At 46.4% G+C, this 22,439-nt stretch overlaps 1 protein-coding gene and 1 pseudogene across 2 annotated transcripts in view; both read left to right on the top strand.

Moving 5' to 3' along the window:
* LOC137220095 (mitochondrial amidoxime-reducing component 1) overlaps nucleotides 1-22,183 on the top strand; it is a 32,228-nt gene extending 10,045 nt beyond the window's left edge. Inside the window, exons 5-7 of one of the 2 annotated variants that reach the window (XM_067729709.1) lie at nucleotides 3,515-3,576; nucleotides 3,668-3,739; nucleotides 21,312-22,183. In XM_067729709.1, the coding sequence (XP_067585810.1) occupies nucleotides 3,515-3,576; nucleotides 3,668-3,739; nucleotides 21,312-21,357 (180 nt within the window). In that variant the 3' untranslated portion in view covers nucleotides 21,358-22,183. Of the gene's footprint in view, nucleotides 1-3,514; nucleotides 3,577-3,667; nucleotides 3,740-11,109; nucleotides 12,706-21,311 lie in introns of those variants that run through there. The other variant, XM_067729708.1, reaches the window with a different exon arrangement.
* On the top strand, nucleotides 21,347-21,464 carry LOC137220381 (U6atac minor spliceosomal RNA; annotated as a pseudogene).
* Nucleotides 22,184-22,439: the final 256 nt, after the last annotated feature.

Genomic DNA, 22,439 nt, shown 5'->3' with positions numbered 1-22,439 from the left:
CCACCACCATACAAGGTCTATTCTCATCACAGCTAAGGTCAAAGTCATCTGTAAATATAACTCACATCATGTCTTCCTTCTACTCAAAACTCTGTCTGTGTTCTCCATCTCTCTTCAAGTCAAAAATGGGATCCTTATAATTGCTGTCAAGGCCCTGTGTGATGCCACACCCTCCTAGTTCCAGAGTTTTACTTCCTGTCACTCTTCCCTTCTTTGTCTCTCTGCTGCTTCCTTCCCCGGGACCTTTGCTCTTACTGGTGCCTCTGTCTGGCATGTCCTCCCTCAGGTATCTGCATGGTTCACTCCCTTACCTCTTTCACTTCCCTGTTGAGGTCTTCCCTCCCCTTCAGTGAGGCCTTCCCTGATCACCCCGTACCCTGCTTGGCCTGCGTGCCCTAGTCCCCCCCGGCACACATCCCCACCTGATACACCGTGTTTACTGGGGGATTTGTTGTCTGTTTCCCCTACACATGCTTTCTGAGGACAGAACTTGACCATTGTTGTTCTCCCAGCTCCTAGAAAAACACCCAGCATGAATTCTTTGCTAAGTGAATGAATGAGCCTAGGTTGGCCAGGTGACGCAGAAGGAAGAAACACCGAGGGAGGGGGCACACGAGCAGGGCTGTGCTGGCACGGAGATAACTGCTGTCTTTTACAGCATCGGCGCTCCGGGAGGGGCGTTGAGAGCCAAGGTCCTTGGTGTCAAGGGGTATCGCCTTCGGAGGAAGGGTCTGGAAAGGATTTTAGGCAAGAGAGTTGCACTGTGCTCATCTGCCTGTGGCAGGGATCTGGACACGATTAGGGCAGGTGGTGCCAGGTGCAGTGGGCGAAGCAGACTGGCCAGAGGCTGAGGACCTGTGCGGAGGCTTCTGGGAAGTGAACCCCCTCCTCATTTCAGAACCTGCCTCTCGTGATCGTGGTCCTTCTCTGCATCCCTTCACACCCATCATCTGCTCTCCTCACCCTCACTTCTCAGACCTTCACTTCAGCCCGAGGCTGCCCTTCTCCCCTCCCTCCTTCAGAGACCTTTTCCTGGTCATCATTGCCCTCCCCTTGGACCGATAGGTACTGCTTCTGGAACTTTCCCTCCCTGGCTGCACTGCTCTTGTGCCTTTGCTGTTTCTCCTCCCCCTACTCCTCACTCAGGTAGGGGCTTCCAAAATTTCTGGCCTCGACCCTTCTCTTTCTCTACCTTCCCTTGGTAATGACACCCTCTCCTGCAGCTTCACCATCTGTCACCCTTATGTGGGTCCTTCCCAAGTATCCAACCGTGGACTCCCCCTTGCAGTGCGGGGCTCACATTTCTGACTGTCAGCTGGGAGTTTTCATATGTTCTGTGGACCTAGCAAACTTGTCCTCATAAGCTCCGCAAACTCCCTGTCTTCACTTCACAGCTTCTATCCTGGCAACCGTATTCCTTCTTTCACCCTGGCTTAGAGCTTGTAAGTCACCCCTGACTCTTTCTTCTCCTATGTTCCCCTCATCCCCAGCCCCATCTGCTCCCTTTCTGTTCGCAGCCGCCAGCTAGATCACCTTCGTTGTCTCAAGTCTGGACCACTGAGCGGTCCTGGATGTAGTCACAGCTGAGCCTCTCAGCACCAGAGTGATCTCTTCTCCTCTAAAAGTTTGTGACAGTCAGTGTGGCTGCCTTGCTTAAAAGCCTTCAGTGGCTCCCCAGTTCTCAAAAGTCCCAAACTGCCCACTCTACGATTCTGGTCCCTCCATAATCTTGCCACACTTTGCTTTCCCAGCCTTTACTTCCATAAAAGCTCCAAGCTACAGACTGGACTGAGAACTACATAAGGACTGTATTCTCTTATCTCCTGCTCACCCCAAGTCTTGCCTCTCGCCCCACTTAGAAACTCCTGGCCTTCTTTAAAAGCCCAGATGAAAAGCCACCTCCCCTGAGAGATCTGTTCTGATTGCCAGACCTGGAAGAGCTGCTTCTCTTTTCCAAAGCCACCCTGTGCTGTGTCTGTGCCTCACCATATCCAGCTTCTCCGGTTTCAATTTCTTATCACCTCAAGATAACATGTTCTGGAGGAAGATTTTCATAGGCGCTTCTCTAACGTTTAATACGGTTCTGGGCCCGTAGTGTGCATTCAACATGTAAATAGTTTTCTCCTTTTCCGCCAGTTTACCAAAGAGATACTTTCCTGATGGTGGAATTTTTAACTTATTTACCTGTGACGCAATCCCCAACAGTTTTTATTGCCCATAAAAGGGGCTCTGTAAATATTTCTTTAATTAATAATAAATTAATTTCCTAAGCAGAACCTTCATTTCTCTCCTTTCGGATCTTTTATGTTTTTTTGTGACCACAGTGCCTCCTGGTGGAGAAATGTACACAGAGCAGGCTGGGTTGCTCTAATCCGAGGTGCCCAGCTTTTTGGACTGTTGTGAAACATGCAGTGAAGAGACTCATTTTATGATTAAAAAAACAAAAACAAAACCCTGAAATACACATATCAAGAATAATACACACTGTCAGAGTTAAACTTCTGGGCCTGGAACTTTCTCTCTGGCTTGTGATCAACAAAGGACTGGGCAGGTTTGTTTTAACTCATGGATTCCTGTCTTTGGCTCTCAGGCACCTTCTCTGTGAGCATAAGAAGATCAGGACCACAATCAAATGTCCTTCCTTCTTGTTACTGCCTGGAGTCCCCTCACCCTTCGTTTGTGCCTCTCAAAGTCTCCACCCTGGAAGACTCAATTCAGATCCTACCTTTACCTTAAAAACCTCCCCTGCCCAGAGCAGCCAGCCAGCCACCGGCTCCATGCTTGTCTGCAAAGTTCAACCAGCACACAGGGTGCTGTCTTGTAAAGTTTTTCTCAATTTTTCTGAAACTTTTAAAAGGAATATTGACCATTCACTTTTCGTGGGTGTATGTTCTATCTCCCCTTCTGGATCTGAGGGACACAGTCCATTGATGCGATTTGTCCTGAAAAGTAAGCACCAGTGACCCAGGCCGTAGACAAACGCCCCAGGAGTTTCCTGGGCTGGAGAGCTTTGGGAATGCTCCCGTGGAGATGCAAAGGGAAGTAAAGCTACTGGCCTGCTCTGGATTTGTTCCTATCTGGCCAGGGGAGCTACAAGGTAAACAGACACGATGATTAAGGACGTTAATCCACCTCTGGCCAGCATGAAGGGATCTGATACAACCTGAGTAACCCCCCCTCTCCATACCCTCTCCTCTCTTGCACCCGCTCCCTCCGTCAGCCCCACCCTGGCCTTCCACAGCACCTCCAGTCAAGTGGGGTCAGTCAGGGAGGCTTCCTGAAGGAGATGAGTTTCAATTCCAGCTTTACAAGTGAGAGGAGAGGGAGCATTTCACTTCAGGGGAAAGAACCAACAAACTAAAGGCAGAGGGAGGGAGCAGCGAGGCGTGATGTACAGTTGGCCATCTTCGATGGAAGTGGCTTCATCAGCTGTTGAACCACGTGAAGTCCCTACACGGGCGGGTCAAGGCTGGGGATCCGAAGTGCTCACACAAGTTATGTGCTTTGTCTGCAGGACTCATGGAATGAGCTTCTTATTGGTGATGTGGAACTGAAAAGGGTGATGGCTTGCTCCAGGTGAGGTGCACACACTGCTGCCCAGGAGACGGCGGGGAGGGTGAAGATCGTCTGCTTAGTCCCGTGTATGATGCCCTGTGTGTGTGTCCAGGTGCATTTTAACCACGGTGGACCCGGACACGGGCGTCATGAGCAGGAAGGAGCCTCTGGAGACCCTGAAGAGGTGAGACTAAGTGATTTAACATCTCTGCGAGGAAGCAGGGGAAACACCACGCCAGGTGTATTCTTGAAGTGGAAGGGGGTCCTGGTGACTGGATAACTTGGGAAACATTCTTGGGTGCTTTGGTCCCCAGAATGCCTGCTTGGACAACTAATTTTATTTTTCATTTAGAATTTGTGATCCGAACACACCAATTACAATGCAACAACAAAACGTGGTTTAGATGTTTTGGCAAACTTTATTATGGACTGAGTATTTGGTGACATCACAAATTCATTAGGTATGATAGGGGCTTTCTGGTGCTATAAGAAATGCTTATAGGCTTCCCTGGTGGCGCAGTGGTTGAGAGTCCGCCTGCCGATGTAGGGGACGCGGGTTCGTGCTCCCGTCCGGGAAGATCCCACATGCCGCGGAGCGGCTGGGCCTGTGAGCCGTGGCCGCTGAGCCTGCACGTCCGGCGCCTGTGCTCTGCAACGGGAGAGGCCACAATGGTGAGAGGCCCGCGTACCGCAAAAAAAAAAAAAAAAAAGAAATGCCTATATGTTTTAAGAGAAGCATGTTGAAGTATGTAGGAGTGAAGTGATGTGATATCTGGGGTGTGCTGTCTATTATTTTAGCAAAAGAACACGTGGAAAAATGTGTCAAATCTTGATAAATAGAATCTGGGTGATAATTATGTGGGGATTCATTGCACCATTTTTTCTACTTTTATGTTTATGTTAAAATTTTCATGATAGCAATTTTTTTTTTTTTGGCGGTGCCGCATGGCATGAGGGATCTTAGTTCCTCAACCAGGGATCGAACCAGAGGCCCCTGCGGTGGAAGCGCAGAGTCTTAACCACTGGACTGCCAGGGAAGTCCCATAACAAATTTTTAATGAAAGACAATGACAGACAATAAGTTTAAATTGCATGGAATGATATTTAAGATAAGATTCGTTTTAAAAAGCTGATTACAAATGAACGTATATAGTATTGACTTTTTTGTTTACTTGATTTTCCTTTTTAAAATATATAAATGTGCCTGAATAGCTAAAAGCCTGCCAGGCTGTAGACTGAAACACTCACGGCTCTTTTGGTAATGAAATTATGGAGAAAATATATACGCTGGTATGTAGCCTCTAAACTTTCTATAATCAACCTGCAGTACTTTTGCTAAAACAACAATTCATGATTCACACACTTCTGTGCTGTTATCTGCCGAATCTACGGCCAGGATGTTGCTGAAACCCTGAAATGCTCGTCTTCACTGGTCCCTTCCATGTTGAATGCAGGATCACAGGTGGGGCGTCAGGTCTCATCTCTGCAGCCCCTGAGACCCTCGGCTTTGACCCTGACATGCGTCCTCGGGTATCACTTGCAGGGGGGCGGGGGAAGGCGGGGAGGATGGTGGTCCCTGCTTTAGGCAAAACCCTGGAAGACTTGAGGAAAGAATGCAGTGGAAGTTTGGTCATCTGACATCAAAGCCCTCATGAAAGAGCGCATTAAGGGCTGGCTATGCTTGGGCTTGTGTGACCCAACTTGTTCCCCTGGAATGGGAGTCTCTTTCGTTCCATCTCTCATCAAGCTCATGGTCCTCTTTGAACCAACAATCTAGTCTCCTTGGATCAGCACCCACCCCTCTCTGCTGATCCTGCTGTCCCAGAAGCTACTATTCTGGCCCCCTCCCTGGCAGGCTGAAGCCTGGGACAAGGGGCTCTGTCCCAAACAGCACGTTGCCTCCAAGCATGAAGCCGGCACCTGTGGTCCATGGAGACCAGTGTCGTGCACAAGGCCAGGCTACAGCGAGGTAAATAGCTGGCCTTCCAGGGGCCAGGCCACGTGGCAGAGAGAGGGAGGTCAGGAACAGTCTCAAACAAGGTGGGTTGGAAGGAGGTTGGAAGGGGAGGTACAGAGAGGAATTCTTGATGTGAAGGGCAAATGGCTGCTTTTTGTCTGAGTCCCCACCATGGGTTGTAGATTTGTGGGAATATTCAAAGAAGGGGCTACAGACCAGCTTAAGGCAAATCCCATCCTTTTGAGGGATGTTGTGTATCTCTCAACACCCAAAACAACATTAATTTTCTGTAAAAAGTTAATACGATGGAACACTTAAGATTTGTACATTTCACTCCGTGTAAATTTATCCCCTCCCCACAAAGTTAAGAAATTTTAACCCTAGGAAATGATTTCCCAGCTGAACTGTTTAGAGGTGAAATTTACTGAAGTCTGCAACTTACTTGGAAATGGAAAAAAAAATTACGATGGACGGATGGATGGATAAATACGTGATAAAGGAAATATAGTAAAACGTTATATGTAGGGTCCAAATGGTTGGTAATTGGATGGTCTCTTTAAAATTCTTTGAACTTGTTTGCCTGTTTGAAGATGGTCCCAATAAAATGTTGGGGAAGAGTTTACTAGATGTGGTGGGACATTCCAGAGCGGAGTGGTTCTAAGAACCCACAGCGATGGACTAGCGATTCCTCAGAATGTGCTGGCTCACTCACCACGAGAAAAAATCAGAGTTTGGTCTTCCCACTTTCCTGTGCCCGCAGAGGAGCTACACGGAGGACGGAGGCAGGGTGGACCCGGGAAGGCGTCCTGTCGTGGGTGTTGGGAGCCCTGGTTCTACCAGGTGATCCGCAGGCCCCCCTCTGGCTCAGGCCCTGGTGGACAGGCCTCGATGGTTCTGTGTGCAAACCAGACAGGTGATTTGGGGAATTGACCGTCATCCTTTTTTTAAAAAATATTTATTTATTTGATTTACTTGCCTGTGCCAGGCCTTCGTTGCGGCCCGTGGGATCTTCGTTGCCGCGTGCGGGATCTTTTTAGTTGTGGCATGTGAGATGTAGTTCCCTGGCCAGGGGTGGAACCCGGCCCCCTGCATTGGGAGCACAGAACCCTAACCACTGGACCACCAAGTCCCCCTCATCCTTTTTTCTTTTTACATCTTGTTCTTTCTCTCTTCCCAACCCTGTGCTTGGAGTCTCGCACCTTTCCCTCTGGAGTCACAAAGTGCCTGGGTTTGGGCCAGTCCTCTGAATCTTCAGTGCCTCCCCCCAGCCCATCGGGAGCCCTGTGTTTCTAGAAGGAGGGTAATTGAGCCCAACGCAGAGCCAGGGCAGGCAGGCAGGGTCTCCGGAAGCGGCACAGCCCTCCTGGTCCCCTGCAGGCTCTCAGGAACCATCCCAACCTAATTTCTCCTAATACCCCAGGAGATGGGTGCCACCTAGGTGTCTTCCCCTGTATCTTACTGAGATGTAAATTGCCATAGATGCAGTAATTTATGTTCTCCCCGGGACAGATGGCCATAAATCGGGAAGAGAAAGGCCCCGGCTGCCTGACATAAATCACGGAAGCGAAGCAAAGTGGTGTCGGGAGCAACCTCTCTGCTCTCCGGCTCTCCGGCAGGATGCTGGGAGCCGCACTGCCTTCCCTCTTCCTGGGTCCCCGTGCCCAGGGCCGTGCTGCTTCGGGAATACGAGTTCTCAGCAGGGAGACCAGTGCTGAATAGCTATGGGCCTCAGGCCCAGTGGGGCCTTTGTCTGGGAGATATAGCCCGAAGCACGGTGGAGGCTGGTCTGCTGGCTTGAAACTATGAAGAGGGAATTATTCTTTTCTTTCTGAAGGGAGAGGGGCTCCCACACTGATCCCACAGGAGTGCTGGGGGTCTATCGCTGTTGCTTTCAGTAGAAAGAATAAAGCTCATGTGTTCGGTGGATGCACTAGTTTTGTTGGATGCAGGAACACTTGGACAGTAAGGGCGTTTGCCGCTCTCCGCTTGTGTTAGGCTGTGCTGTGCCGAGCTAAAGACAGGAGGATTTAGTGGTAGTGATGCCCTGGAAGGAGACGACCAGCCAGTCTGGCTCTATCACCTCCCAGTAACTGTGTGACATTGGCAAGTCAGCTACGCTCTTGTTGCTTCAGTTTCTTTATTTGTAAAAGCTGGGCTAATGATACATCTCCTGGTTCACACTCCCCCTTGATCCGAATAAAGCAATAAATACTGTTTTTCTAATAGATGGTAAAATACATAACGACCATCTAGGCTATGGTTATTGATAGTCTCAGCTTATGGACTTGAGGCCTTCCGAGAGAGGGAAAATCCTGGAGACACTTCTTTCCATTTTCTGAGGCTGCGTTAAATGCAACGCAGCCCAGCCTGCTCAGCCTTTGTCTCCTCCTCTCCGTGGCGTCTTCACGGTGCTGTTTTATTCCTGATCTGGCCGTGTACATAGCAGGTTGGGAGGTCCCAGAAGTGGCCTGTGCCCCTCGGTGGGGACCCGGTGGTGATCAGAGACCCTGCCTGCAAGTCAGGGTCTGGGCATTGACCAGTCAATGAGTAAACCAAGCAGCCCTCACCGGTGCACAGCACTTTATAGGTAACAGTTTCCACTCACACGGCGCCCTTAAGGATGGAGACCTCTGTTTAAGATAAACAGAACGTCTTGTGTCTCCCATTAGAGTCAGTCGTTTGCTTCATGTTTATTGAAAGAGAAAATGCACCAAGAAAGGCATTTTTAAATGGCTTTGTAATTTATTAATCCCATCGTCATCAACAACAATATATATATATTTGGAGAAAAAAAATCATAGGCGATCCGTGTATGATGCAATGCCGTGTTTTCCGTCTCTTGAGCAAGGCTGGGTGTGCCCGTGAATTCACAGACCGCTGACAATACCGTCTCAGTCCCACAAGGGGTCGCCGTTGATCTCGTTTGTAGAGTCTCCCCGGTAGCCCTGCAGGGACGGTGTCAGCAGGGGCGCAGGTGGAACGGAGCTGGGGCGCCTGGCAGGACAAGCCGGTCGCCTCGCCCCTGCGACTATCACCTGCGTTTGTCCCTGCCCCCCCCCCCCCCACACACACACCGAGCAGGTTAAGGTCCTGGGCTGGGAGGGGCGACGGCTTCTGTGGGTCCTCCGCTCCTAAGTTACCTGCCGGGGGAGTAAGTGTGTGCCTGCGTGGTTGATGGGAAGGGGCAGGGGAAACCCGCGCGTGGCCGAACGTTCGTGTAGGAGAATAAATATTAACCCCCTCAGCTCTTCTCAGGCCTGCGCGTGTACTCAGGAGGTATAAGGAGGACCAGGGATCACATCCCTGGTGGGAAAAGTCCTGACTCTGGAGTGAGTCAGACCTCAGTTCCGGCCCCAGCCTGACCACTTAGATCTGTGATCTTGGCCAAGTCCGTCACTCCTATGCGAGCCCCCCTGTAAAGTGGGGACGATACGCATTCCCACATAGACTTGTTGGAAGGATTAAGGGATAATCTGTGTGATGTACTTCATAAAGTGTCAATGTATGATGCCCAGAACTCCAACTCTCAGTTCCCTGAGATAATCAGAGCCTCAGGCTACGGAGCGTACAACAAGGAGAAATCCCAAGCCGTAAAAGTAGCCGATCTGCCCGGATCCTGAAGAAGTCACCCTCCAACAGACGCAGATCCCCAGATGTCCTTGGTATTGCATGCTGACAGAGGAGAGGCAGGCTAGGAGAGGCACTTGCTTCCCAGGGTCCAAGGTCATGGCAGAGACCTGGCTACAGGACTGGCTGGATCAGTGGTTCATGGTTCCCATCCATTTGTTGATTTCTCCATTTGTTCATCCAACCTTCTTTGGAGTGGCTACAACGTACCAGGTGCTGTACCAGGCTGTAGGCATATAGCAGTGAGCAAAACCAACATGGTGCCTGCAGCTGGGGAGGAGCTGAGGGTCTGCAGAAAGAAGCTCTAGATTTGACCCTCTCCATTTTCTCATTAGCCACTTCTGATTTGAAGAACAAAAGTAAGACTGATTTGTTGCAATAGTTTATTTTTTTTTCTCAAGGCACAGTAGAATGAAACAAAAATGCTTTCCATCACAATGTTTTAAATATAAAAGTGATGTAAAATTGGAGTTAGCCTTTGTTATAAAGCAGAAACTGACACACCATTGTAAAGCAATTATACTCCAGTAAAGATGTTAAAAAAAATGGAGTTAGCTTAAATGAGAAACAGAAGGAAAACATTCTCCTGGTGGAGGTGGGGTGAGGGAAAATCTTGCCGTGTCATTCACACGCATCTCATGTACACTCTTCCTGGGGATTCTTGCGTTTTCTGGCTGACAAAGATATGATTCTACTTCTAACAGGATTTTACTCACCAACACATTCATCTGTTCAACAAATGATTGTGGGTCACCAGTGACATACAGTGCCCAGCACTGGGTGTGAGTAGTACAAGGGAGTTAGTCACATTCCCTGCCCTCTACGGACTCTCTGTCTTGCACAGTAGAGCAGGTAGACACATGCCCTGACACTGTAGGACACGGCATGTGAGGGGCAAGGGGCAAGCAGAGAAAATTGAGGATGGGGAAACCGCTCCTGGCTGGGGGACCCTGGGCTTCCTTCCTAGCAGAGGTGGCATTTGATTTGGACCTTGAAGAAAAGGTAGAATTCTACTGCTTGGGTAATGGAGGGAGGGGATCCCACAGAGGAACCCCCGAGCCAGGAAAATGCAAAGCAAGGTGAAAGGACATTGAGGAATCCAACAGAGCACTGCAGAAGTGCACAGAAAGGGCAGAGGTTTTGAAAAAGCTGGCTGGGGCCAGGTCAAGAGCCTTGCATGCCAGGCCAAAGACTTGGAATGTTATTCCTCAGACACTGGGGATCCATTGAAAGTTTCTGAGCCTCGGGAGTGATAAGACCAGAGCAAAATTAAGGAAGTAACGTAGGGTAGTGTTAAGAGTGAATTGAAAGTGGAAGAGGGGAGAATGAGGAAAATTGGTTGGTTAAGAAGTTATTATAGGGACTTCCCAGGTTCGATCCCTGGCCGGGGAACTAAGATCCCACATGCTGTGTGGTGTGGCCAAAAAAAAAAAAAAAAAAAAAGAAGGTATTATAGTCATCTGAGGATGCTTGAAGGGAGATTATGACAGTGGGAGAAAAAGTGAGCACATTCAAAAGATGTGGTACAGGAAGAACCTCAGGACGTGGCAGCTATGGACAAGCTGTGGAAAGTGAGGGAAAAGGTATAAAGGATGACTCAGGGCTCTGAGCCTGATGGACTGGTAGGATGATAGACATGGAGAGATGCCAAGGAAAAAGGGAAGTGATAAAGTATGTCTGAGCATCTCGAGTCCCTAATCTCTTAATGCTGAAAACGGGAACATTCCAAGGAGAAAAGAGGTGGGAATATGGCCATTGGTTATGCTTTGGTAGTTTGTGCATTGGGCGGGCAGTTTACTGTACAACCCCAGGAGGCGCTGTTCTATTAGTCGGGGTGGGAACAGTGCTCGCTGGAGCTGGGCAGCCCACTGGCCTTTGTGGGTAGATCCTTCAGCGAGAAGAAATCACACGCTGTTTGAGCTCTTGCTTCTGGCTGGCTGTGACTTATGGTGTTCTGTCTCCTGTTGCAGTTATCGCCTGTGTGACCCTTCTGAACGAAAGTTATATGGAAAATCACCTCTCTTTGGACAGTATTTTGTTCTGGAAAACCCAGGGACCATCCAAGTGGGAGACCCTGTGTACCTGCTTGGCCAGGAATAGGAATCATATGTCCTGGAATAGCAGATGTCTTTAAAAAACGTCCTCAAATATGCCAACACTTGAAGCACAGTATTTTGGACCTGACACCTCGGCATTTTCTTTAGCTCTGTGATCACCAAGTTTTTCGTCTTTTGGACTCTTCCTTGTGTCTCAGTGCTTCCCGCATCCCAGTGCACAAAGTGAAGAAAGAGAGTTTTGATAACTTAATAGGACTTCAGTAAGTCACTTAAATGACAAGGCAGGATTCTAAAAATCGCTTGTTTAACTGTGATTGTGGAATACTTCTTTCTTCTTCTTCTCCATTCACCTACCCAGAGGGCTAACTTCCGTCATCTCATGGCTACTCTTTAGGGAAAGGGGAGAGAAGAGAAAGAGTAAGAGTGGGGGAGTGAGCAGAATGTTCTGGAATCTTTTAGTACCCCATGCCCACGGCATGCAATGGAAATTAAATAGCTCTCCGAATAAGGCTGGACTGTCACTTCACTTTTCTCCTCAAGCCCTAGACAAGCTTTTAAAAGGGCATAAGGAGCCTGACCTTCAGGAAACACTTAGGATGTTCATTTTCCATAGATCATCTCAGACAGTGTCCATGAGGATTTGATGGACCTTCATAGCATGCAGTACCTCTGGGCTGTAGGACAGCAGAGATGTCAGGGTAGAAAATCAACTCATGAGAGCAGCGTTGCAGTCAGACTCTGATATGTAATATGTGGAAAGCAAGACAAAAACTTCCTTGCCTTGAAACGGAGTATCAAATATATCCCATTGGTGAGCCCAGACTTTTCCCAGTACATGAGAGTGAACAGTAGCACTAAGTAGGGGAAACACCCTTGCCTGATGTGGTCTGAGATGCTGTTTGAAGTTGCCCAGGGAAACCACCGTGCCCGTCTTAAGAGCAAAAAGAAATAGTCTGAAAAGGACATGATGCCACCTAGTGGCATTGAATGACAGCTCAGCCTTTCTCAGCTTTTCAGCTGTTGAAAAGAGGGAAACTTGTGGATGGGTTTTAGTTTTCTATCCTAGAAAATTGTTTTGAGAGAAAGTGGGGGTACCCTCCAGGTACTCTCTGTTTCTCTGCTATGGGCATTTGGTTCTAAAAGCATGGCTGTGCTGTCACGGGTCCTTCTGGATCTCGCTGGTCCCATCAACTCAAGACTGGTTACTCCTCCTCAAAATCAGGGTGAAAAAGTTCTGAAGTCCATGGATGAGAAGACACGTGATTGTGTGATTTGAAATAAATGGCTTTATTTTAGGTTTTGAATAAAACCTTTCAAAGGTGAAAAAGAAAACATAGGCCAATTCACTTAAAAACCCATATCTGATTTTTCTCCTGATCAGATTATATAACTCTAAGATCTGAGGAAGTGTATCTTTCGTTGCCATTTTGCCCTTTGACTGTATTAGGAAGCTAAGTCATGAAAAATGTGTTTCAAAACTGTAAATAAATGGAAGCTACTTTGACTAGTTTCAGATTGTACTCACTTCTTGGCAGGAAGTCAGACTTTGAAAGCTGACCAATGGGCAGCTTTGAAAGCTGACCAATGGGCAGCTGACCAATGGGCAGCTTTGAAAGGTGACCAATGGGCAAAACCAATCACCCTGTCACCTGACACACACACAGAGCATCCTCCAGAGAACGCCTGTCTTTGAAGGGCTGTCAGGTAAACATGCTTTTTACCAAAAGCTGTGCATGTTTCACTTTGGTTTTATAAAAGAGGTTAGTCATCATTGGAACCAAGCCTAGCTCTGAGGTAAAGTTACAAGGTAACAGGTGCACATATGTATTCTGGTTGGTGAATGTATTTGTTTTTCACACACTTGGCGTGAAGTGCAATTAGAATAATTAATCAGTTAACCTTGACCCATCACCTTCCCCAGTAGATCCACTTTATGCTGAAACTACAGATAGATTAAGGCAAAAATAAGAGTTCAGCAAGTGGCATTACTAATGGGACCCCGTGAACCCATGGCAGAATGCACACAGGATTTAGGAAACCACGTGAATGTCGGTTCTCTGAGAGCAGCCAACAGTTAGGCACTGATGGGAAACTCAAGGTTGGTTCGGTGAATATCCCGAGATATTTATAACCAGTGGCAAGCTGAATGCCTTCCACCTGAACTTCTAACCCCTTGTCAATAGTAACAGCCACTTCCCCAGGGACTCAATCTGTTTCAAAGGCCACACACTCACGCAGACCCTGTCCTTCCGTGTACTGCAGGGGAGTCCTCCAGTGGAAGGGGGCCCTAACCCTAACACTTCCCTCATTTGTCTGGAGTCTCCTGCTACTCAGAGTGTGAGGAAGATTCCAGTTTAAAGACAGAGGTTCCAATGACCTCTAGAATCTCGGGGTAGTTGCCAAGCTTTCTGTCAGTGAGATTTAAAAGCCATTTACTTGTGTTTATTTTATATTTAATGAGTTGGTTAATGCCAAAGGCAGGGCTGATATCTGGTTTACTTTGGATACTGAACCTCTGCACACACTTCCACTTGAAATATCAGGTCGGGAATGTAGACCATCGCAGACCCTCAGAAAGGTCTCCTTATAGCTGCAGACGATGGACATTCAGGGTCAGGCCAAAACATCCACCGTCGTCGTGCGTTTCATTCTGGGTGGCAACGTCTCGGTGCAGTCACGGCAGACAGTTACAAACCCACAGCTGGAGATCTTGCAAAGAACCACGTGGGAAAGAGCCTAGGCAGACTGCTTAAAGGCTCACTTTCCCAGCTGTTCCCCAGAAAAAGTGAGAACGTCCCAAATGGGAGAGGGAAGCAGCAACTTACACACAAGGGCGGGAAGACGTCGGGGTGAGCCTGATGGAAATTAGGCAGCTGTCCAACAATGAGAAACACTCCTCGTCTCCTTCTGCCCTTAAGTGATAACGGGGTGCGGAGATGCCCTTGGGGGAGGGCTGCCAGTTTGCTAGAACTGTGTGCAGAGGCCAGACGAGTTTGACTAGCCAAGCGTGACTTTGAAAAGCCACCTTTGAGGCTGTCACCAACAGTGACCGCAGGCAGGTGCCCCCAGAACTCTGAGAGTGTGACAAGTGCAAGCAATCTGTGGTGGCCGAGAGCAGGTATTTTAGAGTCACTCAAAGATGCCAGAGTGGCTCTCAGACCTGTTGATAACATAACACTGCACTTCCCTAAGTTTTACTGGTCCAGGGTGTTCTGAAAGTCTGCCTGCAAGGATGCTCCTAAAAAAAGAATTCCGTGGACCAATACCTTTGGGAAGTCCTGCATGCCTCACTCCTCTTCCAAAGGCCCAGCAGCCTGTAGAAGGCTCTAGATTGACCTGCAGTGAAGAATTCTATTTGTGTTTAACACGGCCCTCCCCAAAGGTCTATGTCTGGTCATCTTTTGGGAAGCCCTGCATTGATCTCTAGAGGAAGCACCAGCCAGGGGTGAGCGGTCGTGCTTAGTGGGGGAGGTGTGTTCGTGGGAAGGGTGAAGGAGATAAAGGGCTCCTGCCATGTGGAGGAGGCCTCTCTGGTGGTTCTCTGTCACGCTCCTTTACCTTCATTGAGCATTTTAGACGGTTCTTCCCTGTGTCTCCCTCACGAAGCCCACAGCCCCTGATTCTTCCCTTTCATCATCCTCTCTAGCCCCTCTATTAGCCCCTGACCTGTATCTTCAACGGTTCAGACTCCATCCACTCTTTGTGGAGCTCGGTGGGATCTATGTCAAGTCCAAGTTCAATGTCTCCCTTTGGCAGTTTGCTGGGAGTGCTATAAATAATTGTTGTCATAATTATTTCTGATTAGTATTTTTACACCTAATAAAGTCTCAAAGGGAGGGCGTTTACTTGGTCTAGGGGAGGGGCACCTTCCAGATGACTTGCCAGCAATTAAAGCAGCTTGTTAGTCGGAGGCCCAGGACGGCCGAGGACAGCTGGAGAGCTCTTCTTTGCAAGCAGCTCTGGTTAACATCAACGAGGAAAGCTCTTTGTAAACACATGAATAATTGATCGTCCCGCGCTCACATAGCTACCGAGGATCTGAGCCCGTATGACTCATTTGAGAGCCATCCCTGTCGTCTGGATGCCATAACATTGGAGGAATGATGATCGTTTCTTGGAGATTCTTCTGTGGCCAGAGTTGCCAAGACCAAGGCTGTAATGGTTTGTTATGATGACCTTTGTTATTCCATTAGGCTCAATTGCTTTAAAAAATGATGTGTGCATACTTTCGGAACGTTTTTACCCTTTACGTTGACCTGACATCATAGTTTATATTACAGAATGTATTAATGACAGAGGAGTGTTTTCATGTCCCAAGGACAAATTTTAACAACCATAATCTGCCCTTAGTCATCATAAATATAAATGTATTGGTCAAACAGATCTCGTTAATGTGGCCAAGATAAATGCAAGCCTATATTTTAAGGCAGCTGAAGTCCTAGAGAATATATTTGGAGCTTTTTGTGGGGCTAAGAGATCTTGTATAGTGCTATCAGAAGGCTGAGAAAATTAACATGTTTCCCCCTCTAGTTTGGCGTTGGACAGATATTAACGTCTTGGGGATGTCAAGTAAGATTGCTCACATAGTTTCTGGACACCGTTAATGCCTGGTGGGGTGAATCTTAGTTCTTAAAGCTGTATTCTCACTATGCTCTCAGGGCTTTTGGAAAGAAAGAAAATACAGATTTCAAGTCTCAACCATGTGTTGCTCAACTGTATTTCCCTGTATCACACGGTGTCTTCAAGTTTTAATTATATTAATCCTCCTGCCCCAACATCTTGTTTCCTGTGGGAGGAGGCCCTTTTCCACAGATGTGTGTCTGACGTTTTGCATATTCCAGTTGGCAATCCATATGTTGGCAGATGGTGTGAGCTGTACGACGGGTCAAATACTTTTCGTCTTCGTTACACTACGTTCAGAAGTGTGGGCCTTTATTGGCAGAATCCACGTTTCAAACTTCTCAGGCAGAAAATAAATGCTTGTTTTAAGAAACCCTGTTTAATCATGTTTTTATTTTGAACCATGAAAATGTGTTTCAGGCAGTAATGTCTCACATGCTACTCTCTGAGCGAGCAGACTGTTTATAGGGGTGAGTTCATCTCCCCCAGACTCGGTAAACACGGTACTATCATTAAACTCCATGTGGATTACAGTCACCTAGCAATGATTGATGAGCACATCAGATAAAACCATTTACCCTTCTTCCCTTAGAGGAATCTTCTAAGAAGGATCTTCCCTTCTCAATCTGCTATAGCCTTTGGCAAAAGCACATATTGGGCTTTGGAAATGTGACTTTTTGCCTGAAACTTTTCTACAGGGGATTGGATTATTTTCTAAATTTATTGGTGTGAGGACAGTGCCATGATAATCTCCTGTGTGGTCTAAACTTTTTGTTCTTAAGTGAGGCACCTACCCCCATGTTCATAGCACCACTATTCCCAATAGCCAAAAGGACAACCTAAATGTCCATTGACAGACAAATGGGTAAACAAATGTGCTATATCTGTACCATGGAATGTTATTCAGCCTTAAAAAGGAAAAAAAGTCTGACACATGCTACAACATGGATGAACCTTAAGGACACTATGCTAAGTGAAATCAGCTTGTCACAAAAGGACAAATACCGTATGATTCTACGCATACGAGGTATCTAATGTAGTCAAATTCATAGAAACAGAAAGAAGAATTGTGGTTGCCAGGGGCTGGGGGAGAGGGGATGGTAGTTATTGTTTAATGGGCGCAGGGTTTCAGTTTTGCAAGATGAAAAGAGTTCTGGAGATGGATGGTGGTGGTGGCTGCACAACGTGAAAATACTTAACACTACTGAACTGTACACTTAAAAATGGTTAAGAGGGTAAATTTTAAGTTATGCGTATTTTACCACAATTTTAAAATAATAATAAAAAAGAAAAGAAAGTGAGGCACCTGAAAGGCTTGGAGCTGAATTAATCCAAACTCTAAGACCCCTTCCTGGAAAGCCAGCCCAGGCTATAGCTGCTGACAGCACCTCAACCCCACCCAGAGCATCAAGAACTCTTCTCGCTGAGGCTAAAGAGAATAAGAAATTGAAATGGAATGTCTTTGAACTTGATCTTGATTGAGAGTGAGATAATTTAACTTCAGGCTTTCATTTCTTCTTTCCACTTCTTTGGATCTTGTAAGGGGATTAAAGTTTGGACCTGGGACTCCCTGGTAATTTGATACTGAGAAGGTTAAGTTCAAGTGTAGAACATCGTATTGTTGGCATTTCATTTTTGGGGTACTTTTATGATATCACAAATTCTGATATCATGATTTTACTGCCTAACCTCTGATAGGCTATGTTGGTCAATGTAGCTTGAAATAATTTGAGATGGAAAATTGAAGAGAAACTACCTTTTTTCTTCTTGACTACAGAAAGGCCTTGAAAAACATAATGTATCTCACTGACCCAACTCGGAAACTCATAGGAGAAGAATGCACACTGCCTGCCCAGGAAGATCTATAGTGGAGCAGTGGCTGGTTTGGGGGTGGAGGTTGACTCCCTCTCTGAAGATGTGGGACCCCTTCTGCTTGACCATAGGCATAATGATTGAGCACAATGGGTTCAAGGTACAAAAAGTTGAGTAATTTGGGGGCAGAGATTGTAACTTCCCTCAGGCTGCTTGAGTATTATAATCGCACTTATCCCCGACGCATCCAATGAAGGGGCATTAGTTTGTCTTGGCCCCTTCCCACTTCCTCTCATTCTCCTTCTCAGGAGAGAAATGCTTGGTAAACTTGGGTGTAGCAGTTGAGTTCTGCTGTTCCTCCTCCCCCCTTCCTTCCTGGGATCTGCCTGCCTTCAAGCTGCTGGAACTCAAGTCTCCTTGGTTCAAGTGGTGAGCTTGGCAGAAAAACCCTGTCCTAGTCGGGAGAGACCCGTAACTGCCCAGTGCTGTCTGAGGCTTGGTGGATAAATTTTAAACTGAGAGAGAAAACAAAAAAAAGAAATTCCATTGCCTCTATATTCCTAAGCCACATCCTCCAGCCTAGCCTTTATCAGTAATAAAACAGATAATTTGACCTCAAAAAAAAAAAAAAAATAGGACGTTTCATCTGAAACTATGTCCACACTCTTAATTGTGCTGTGCCTTTGTCAGGTGCCGTGAAGTCTGCAGAGAGAGTTCATCCACTGCACACTATTTAATCCTCCTGACAATCCAGTGAGGTGGATGGATGGGAAAGCCTTTTGTAAGCTGTTTCAGTATTGTAATCACACTTGCCCCTAGTTGCATAACTCAGTGTCAGGGAGGTTTGAAAAGGTTAAGTAACTTGCCCACGTTATAGGTGATGGGCTAGAACAGAACTCAAGCCTTTTGATTTCTGGCAACGTGCTGCTAAAAATCTGTTAGCAAGAATTCATTCAAAGAGCGGTAGTATCTTCAACTGGAACCTGATTTAATCCTACAGTCTTGTTTCGATGTGTTTGCTTATAACTTAATGAAGGGAACTTTAAGACCGGTGTGTGTAGGCTGCAGTGTGTATGTGAATCCCCTAAGAATTTTGCTCAGAGTGACTATTCCTGCATCTGACCCCCTGATATCCCAACGTGGCAGGTCTGTGGTGGGACCTAGGAATCCTCAGTTCTATAAGGGCCCCAGACTCTTCTAAACTCTTAACTGATTCCCTGCAGACTAAGTTCTCACTGACACCTTCTCACCCTGCCTTAACGTTGGCATTCTCTTTAATGGTGTGTAAAGAAATACTGGAGGGACAAATCCTGGCTTTCTTTGAGAGATGGAACTCACTTGAATGCATTGCGGTTTAACATGACGCGCCCACGTTGGGCGACGTGCTCACGCTAATCCAAACACGCATCCCCCACCCCTCAGAGGACCACAGAGCACCCACATCGGGATGCAACGGAGGACACCTGTGCCCTGAAAGAGAGCCGAACCCTGAAGACACGACCTGGATGGATTAGTCAGTAACTAATCCTGAATTAATTAGGCAGGAACGGGCAAGGCTTGGGGCAGAACAATTGTGTACAGACGTGTGAAAAATGCCTGTGTGGGAATGTATGCATGGGGGAATAATAAGAAAGTATGCTTTGTCAGAATATTTGCTTCTTCTAAAAATCAATTTGTGCCTTTTAATGAATCAACGAGTAAGAAGGAAGCCCAGAATACAGCATTAACAGCGCAAAGAACATGGGAGTCAATGGTATGGTTTTTGTGTTTGTCTGTTTGCTCTGTGTTTATTTTGTTTTCATTTGCGAGACAAGGTAAGGATTGGGAATGCTGGTGAGTGATTGCCACATTCTCTAAAAGCTCTGGGAGAGTCTGTCTGTCAACTGGTTTTCCTCTCTTTCTACCTCCCAGCCAATATTCAGAGGAAACTCTTTTCATGTGAACTGGAAAAGATGAATTTCAAGCTTCATTGAGAGTTTGAAAACCTTAAATCCTTCTTGAAAATAACCTGCCTCTCAGGAATCTTTGGTCCCCAAAATTAGAAACCTTCTTTCTTGGGCTGTGGAATGGCTGCATTATTAACTATGATTATAGAGTCTCTGAATGGAAGGATGTAATAAATCTGAAAGTATTTGTTCTGGTTTGTGACTAAGCAAAACTGTATAATATTAAATCAGATGTTGCTATAAACATATGAAATGGCACTTTTTTTCTTTCCAGCTTGGGGCATTGTGGCATGAAGCTGCTGGGAATCTAAAAAGAAATGTTTTTACATTCTTGGATACTGAGTCAGGTTTCTGCTAGGCTTTCTTCTTTCTGAGCGTGAATGCTAAATAAAAGGGTTTCCGTTTAGATCTCTGTGTTTTCCCAGAGAGTTAGCAAGGCTGAGTAGAGGTGATCTTACTCTTTTCAGACTGTTCTATGGGGTGGAACGGAAGACCTGGGCTCTGTGTGTGTGTATGTGTGTATGTGTCTGTGTGTCTGTGTGTGTCTGTTAGGTGGAAGGGACGAACCACATCCTGGTACCCTGGCATGTTTGGGTTGGAAGGAATCTTAGACACAAGCTAGTTCACAAACCTCCTCAAGACTGGGGAAAGCTGTGTTGTTGCCTCTGGTAAATGGTCGTACTGGCCTTCAGTTTCCACTTCAAAGTGGTGGTAACATCGCTGTATGGGGCACAAAACGATGAGAAAAAACTACAAAGAAGTCATGACATATGGAGTGTCAAAAAGTGATTATAGTTTTGCTTGTGCTGGGGCTTAGGGGTAATTTTTCTTTCCACAGTTTCCAAGTATATTATTTTTCATAATGAAGAAAATAAATTTGTATTAAAAACAAAACTGTAGCCTCAAAATGTTTCAGTATTTAACAACCACCCTTAAAAAGATGACTTGGCATATTGATAGCGTTCTACAAATTGTTTAGAGCCGCACCACCTAACACAGTAACCATTAGCCACGTGGGGCTTCTGAAATGTGGCTGGTCCAGTGGAGATGGATGGTATGTGAGAGATACACACCCGATTTCAAAGACTTAGTGCAAATGAAAGAGTGCAAGATAGCTCAGCAATCATTTTTATAATGATGATGTGATGAAATGATAACAGTTTGGAAATATTGGATTAAAGAAGTTATTTTTAAAAATTTATTTTATTGAAATATAGCTGTTTTATAATGTGTTAATTTCTGCTGTACAGCAGTGATTCAGTTATACATATATATGTGTCTATATTCTTTTTCATATTCTTTTCCATTATGGTTTATTACAGCATATTAAATCTAGTTCCCTGTGCTATACTTTAGGACCTTGTTGTTTATCCATTTGTGTATAATAGTTTGTATCTGTTAATCCCACCCTCCCACTGCATCCCTCCCCCCACCCCCCAACCCCCTTGGCAACCACAAGTCTGTACTGTAGATAAGTTCCTATATGCCATATTTTAGATTCCACATATAAGTGATATCATATGGTATTTGTCTTTCTCTTTCTGACTTACTTCACTTAGTATGATCATCTCTGGGTCCGTCCATGTTGTTGCAAATGGAAACAACCTAAATGTCCATCGACAGATGAATGGATACAGAAGGTGTGGTATAGATATACGACAGAATACTACTCAGCCATAAAAATGGATTAGATAAAGTATTAAAATTACTTTCACCTGTTTCTTTCTACCTTTTTAGCATGGCTACCAGAAAATTTAAAATTACATATGTGGGCCTTGTATGAAAGAGAGAAGATATGCATTCCTTTTGACAAGATTGGAGGAGGCCTGGACCACACACATATAGTGAAGGCATTGCCACCTACTTGGTGGCATCTGAACATGGTTTTGAGGAAGGAGAGTGGCTGCTTAATGAGTATGAGGTGTCCTTTTGGGGTGATACAAAGGTTCTGGATCCATATAGGGGTGATGGTTGCACAATATTGTGAATGTCCTAGATATCACTAGGGTAAATTACCACACATACACACACACACACACACACACACACACACAAATTACAAATGTGGCGTATGTTATACTTCTGTTTTCAGCGGGTGTTTAAAGTAAAGAGGTAGGGAGTATGACTTTGCTTAAAATAGCATCTCCAGAAATAGAGAAAAAAGTGAAAAGAGGCAAGGATGGGCTGAAGACGGCTGGGAGCGGCTGGAACTCTTTTCTCTCTCCCTTTGGTGAAAATATTAGCATGTGTTTCAGTTTCCTGCCACCTTTGCAGTCCCCATCCCCCTACCTCCCCCCCCCCCCCCCGGAGGCCTCAGCTTCATGCGGTCCCTATCCCTTCACAACGCCTTCATCTTATGGTTCCTATCTCTTCACAACGCCTTCATCTTATTTATCTCATTCCACTTTTCCTCCACACTTGGCATGCTGCCCACTGCAGGGTTTCTCACGTAGATAACTCCTTCCCTAAAATTCCTCACAGTTATGTGGTGTTAGGGAATTAGGGATCCTGAGAGTTGAAAATAAAATAGAACACTCAGAGCCGGCTCAACAAGCCTCCTGCCTCCCAGATATTGTTGATGGAGAAAAATTAAAAGTCTTGTCTGTGCATCTCTGGAATCCAGCTTCTTAGGTGTAAAACCCATGAGGCAAAACTGATGTGTGGTGTCAGAAGTCGGGATGCTGGGTGCTGGGGGCTGGGGGTGAGAGACGGTAGGCAGCGGCCGGGTTGGGGTATAGGAAGGGGCTTCTGGAGGTGGGAAACATTCTCATTTGGGTGCTGATTACCTCAGTACATCCACGTTGTGAAACTTGACTGGGCTGCCGACTTGCGCCCTTTTCCGAATGTGCATCACCCATCCACACA

Source organism: Pseudorca crassidens, chromosome 2 (assembly GCF_039906515.1).
Source record: "Pseudorca crassidens isolate mPseCra1 chromosome 2, mPseCra1.hap1, whole genome shotgun sequence".
Taxonomy (NCBI): domain Eukaryota; kingdom Metazoa; phylum Chordata; class Mammalia; order Artiodactyla; family Delphinidae; genus Pseudorca; species Pseudorca crassidens.
Note: the sequence above shows the minus strand (reverse complement) of the source record. Positions and strands in the feature narration are given on the sequence as shown.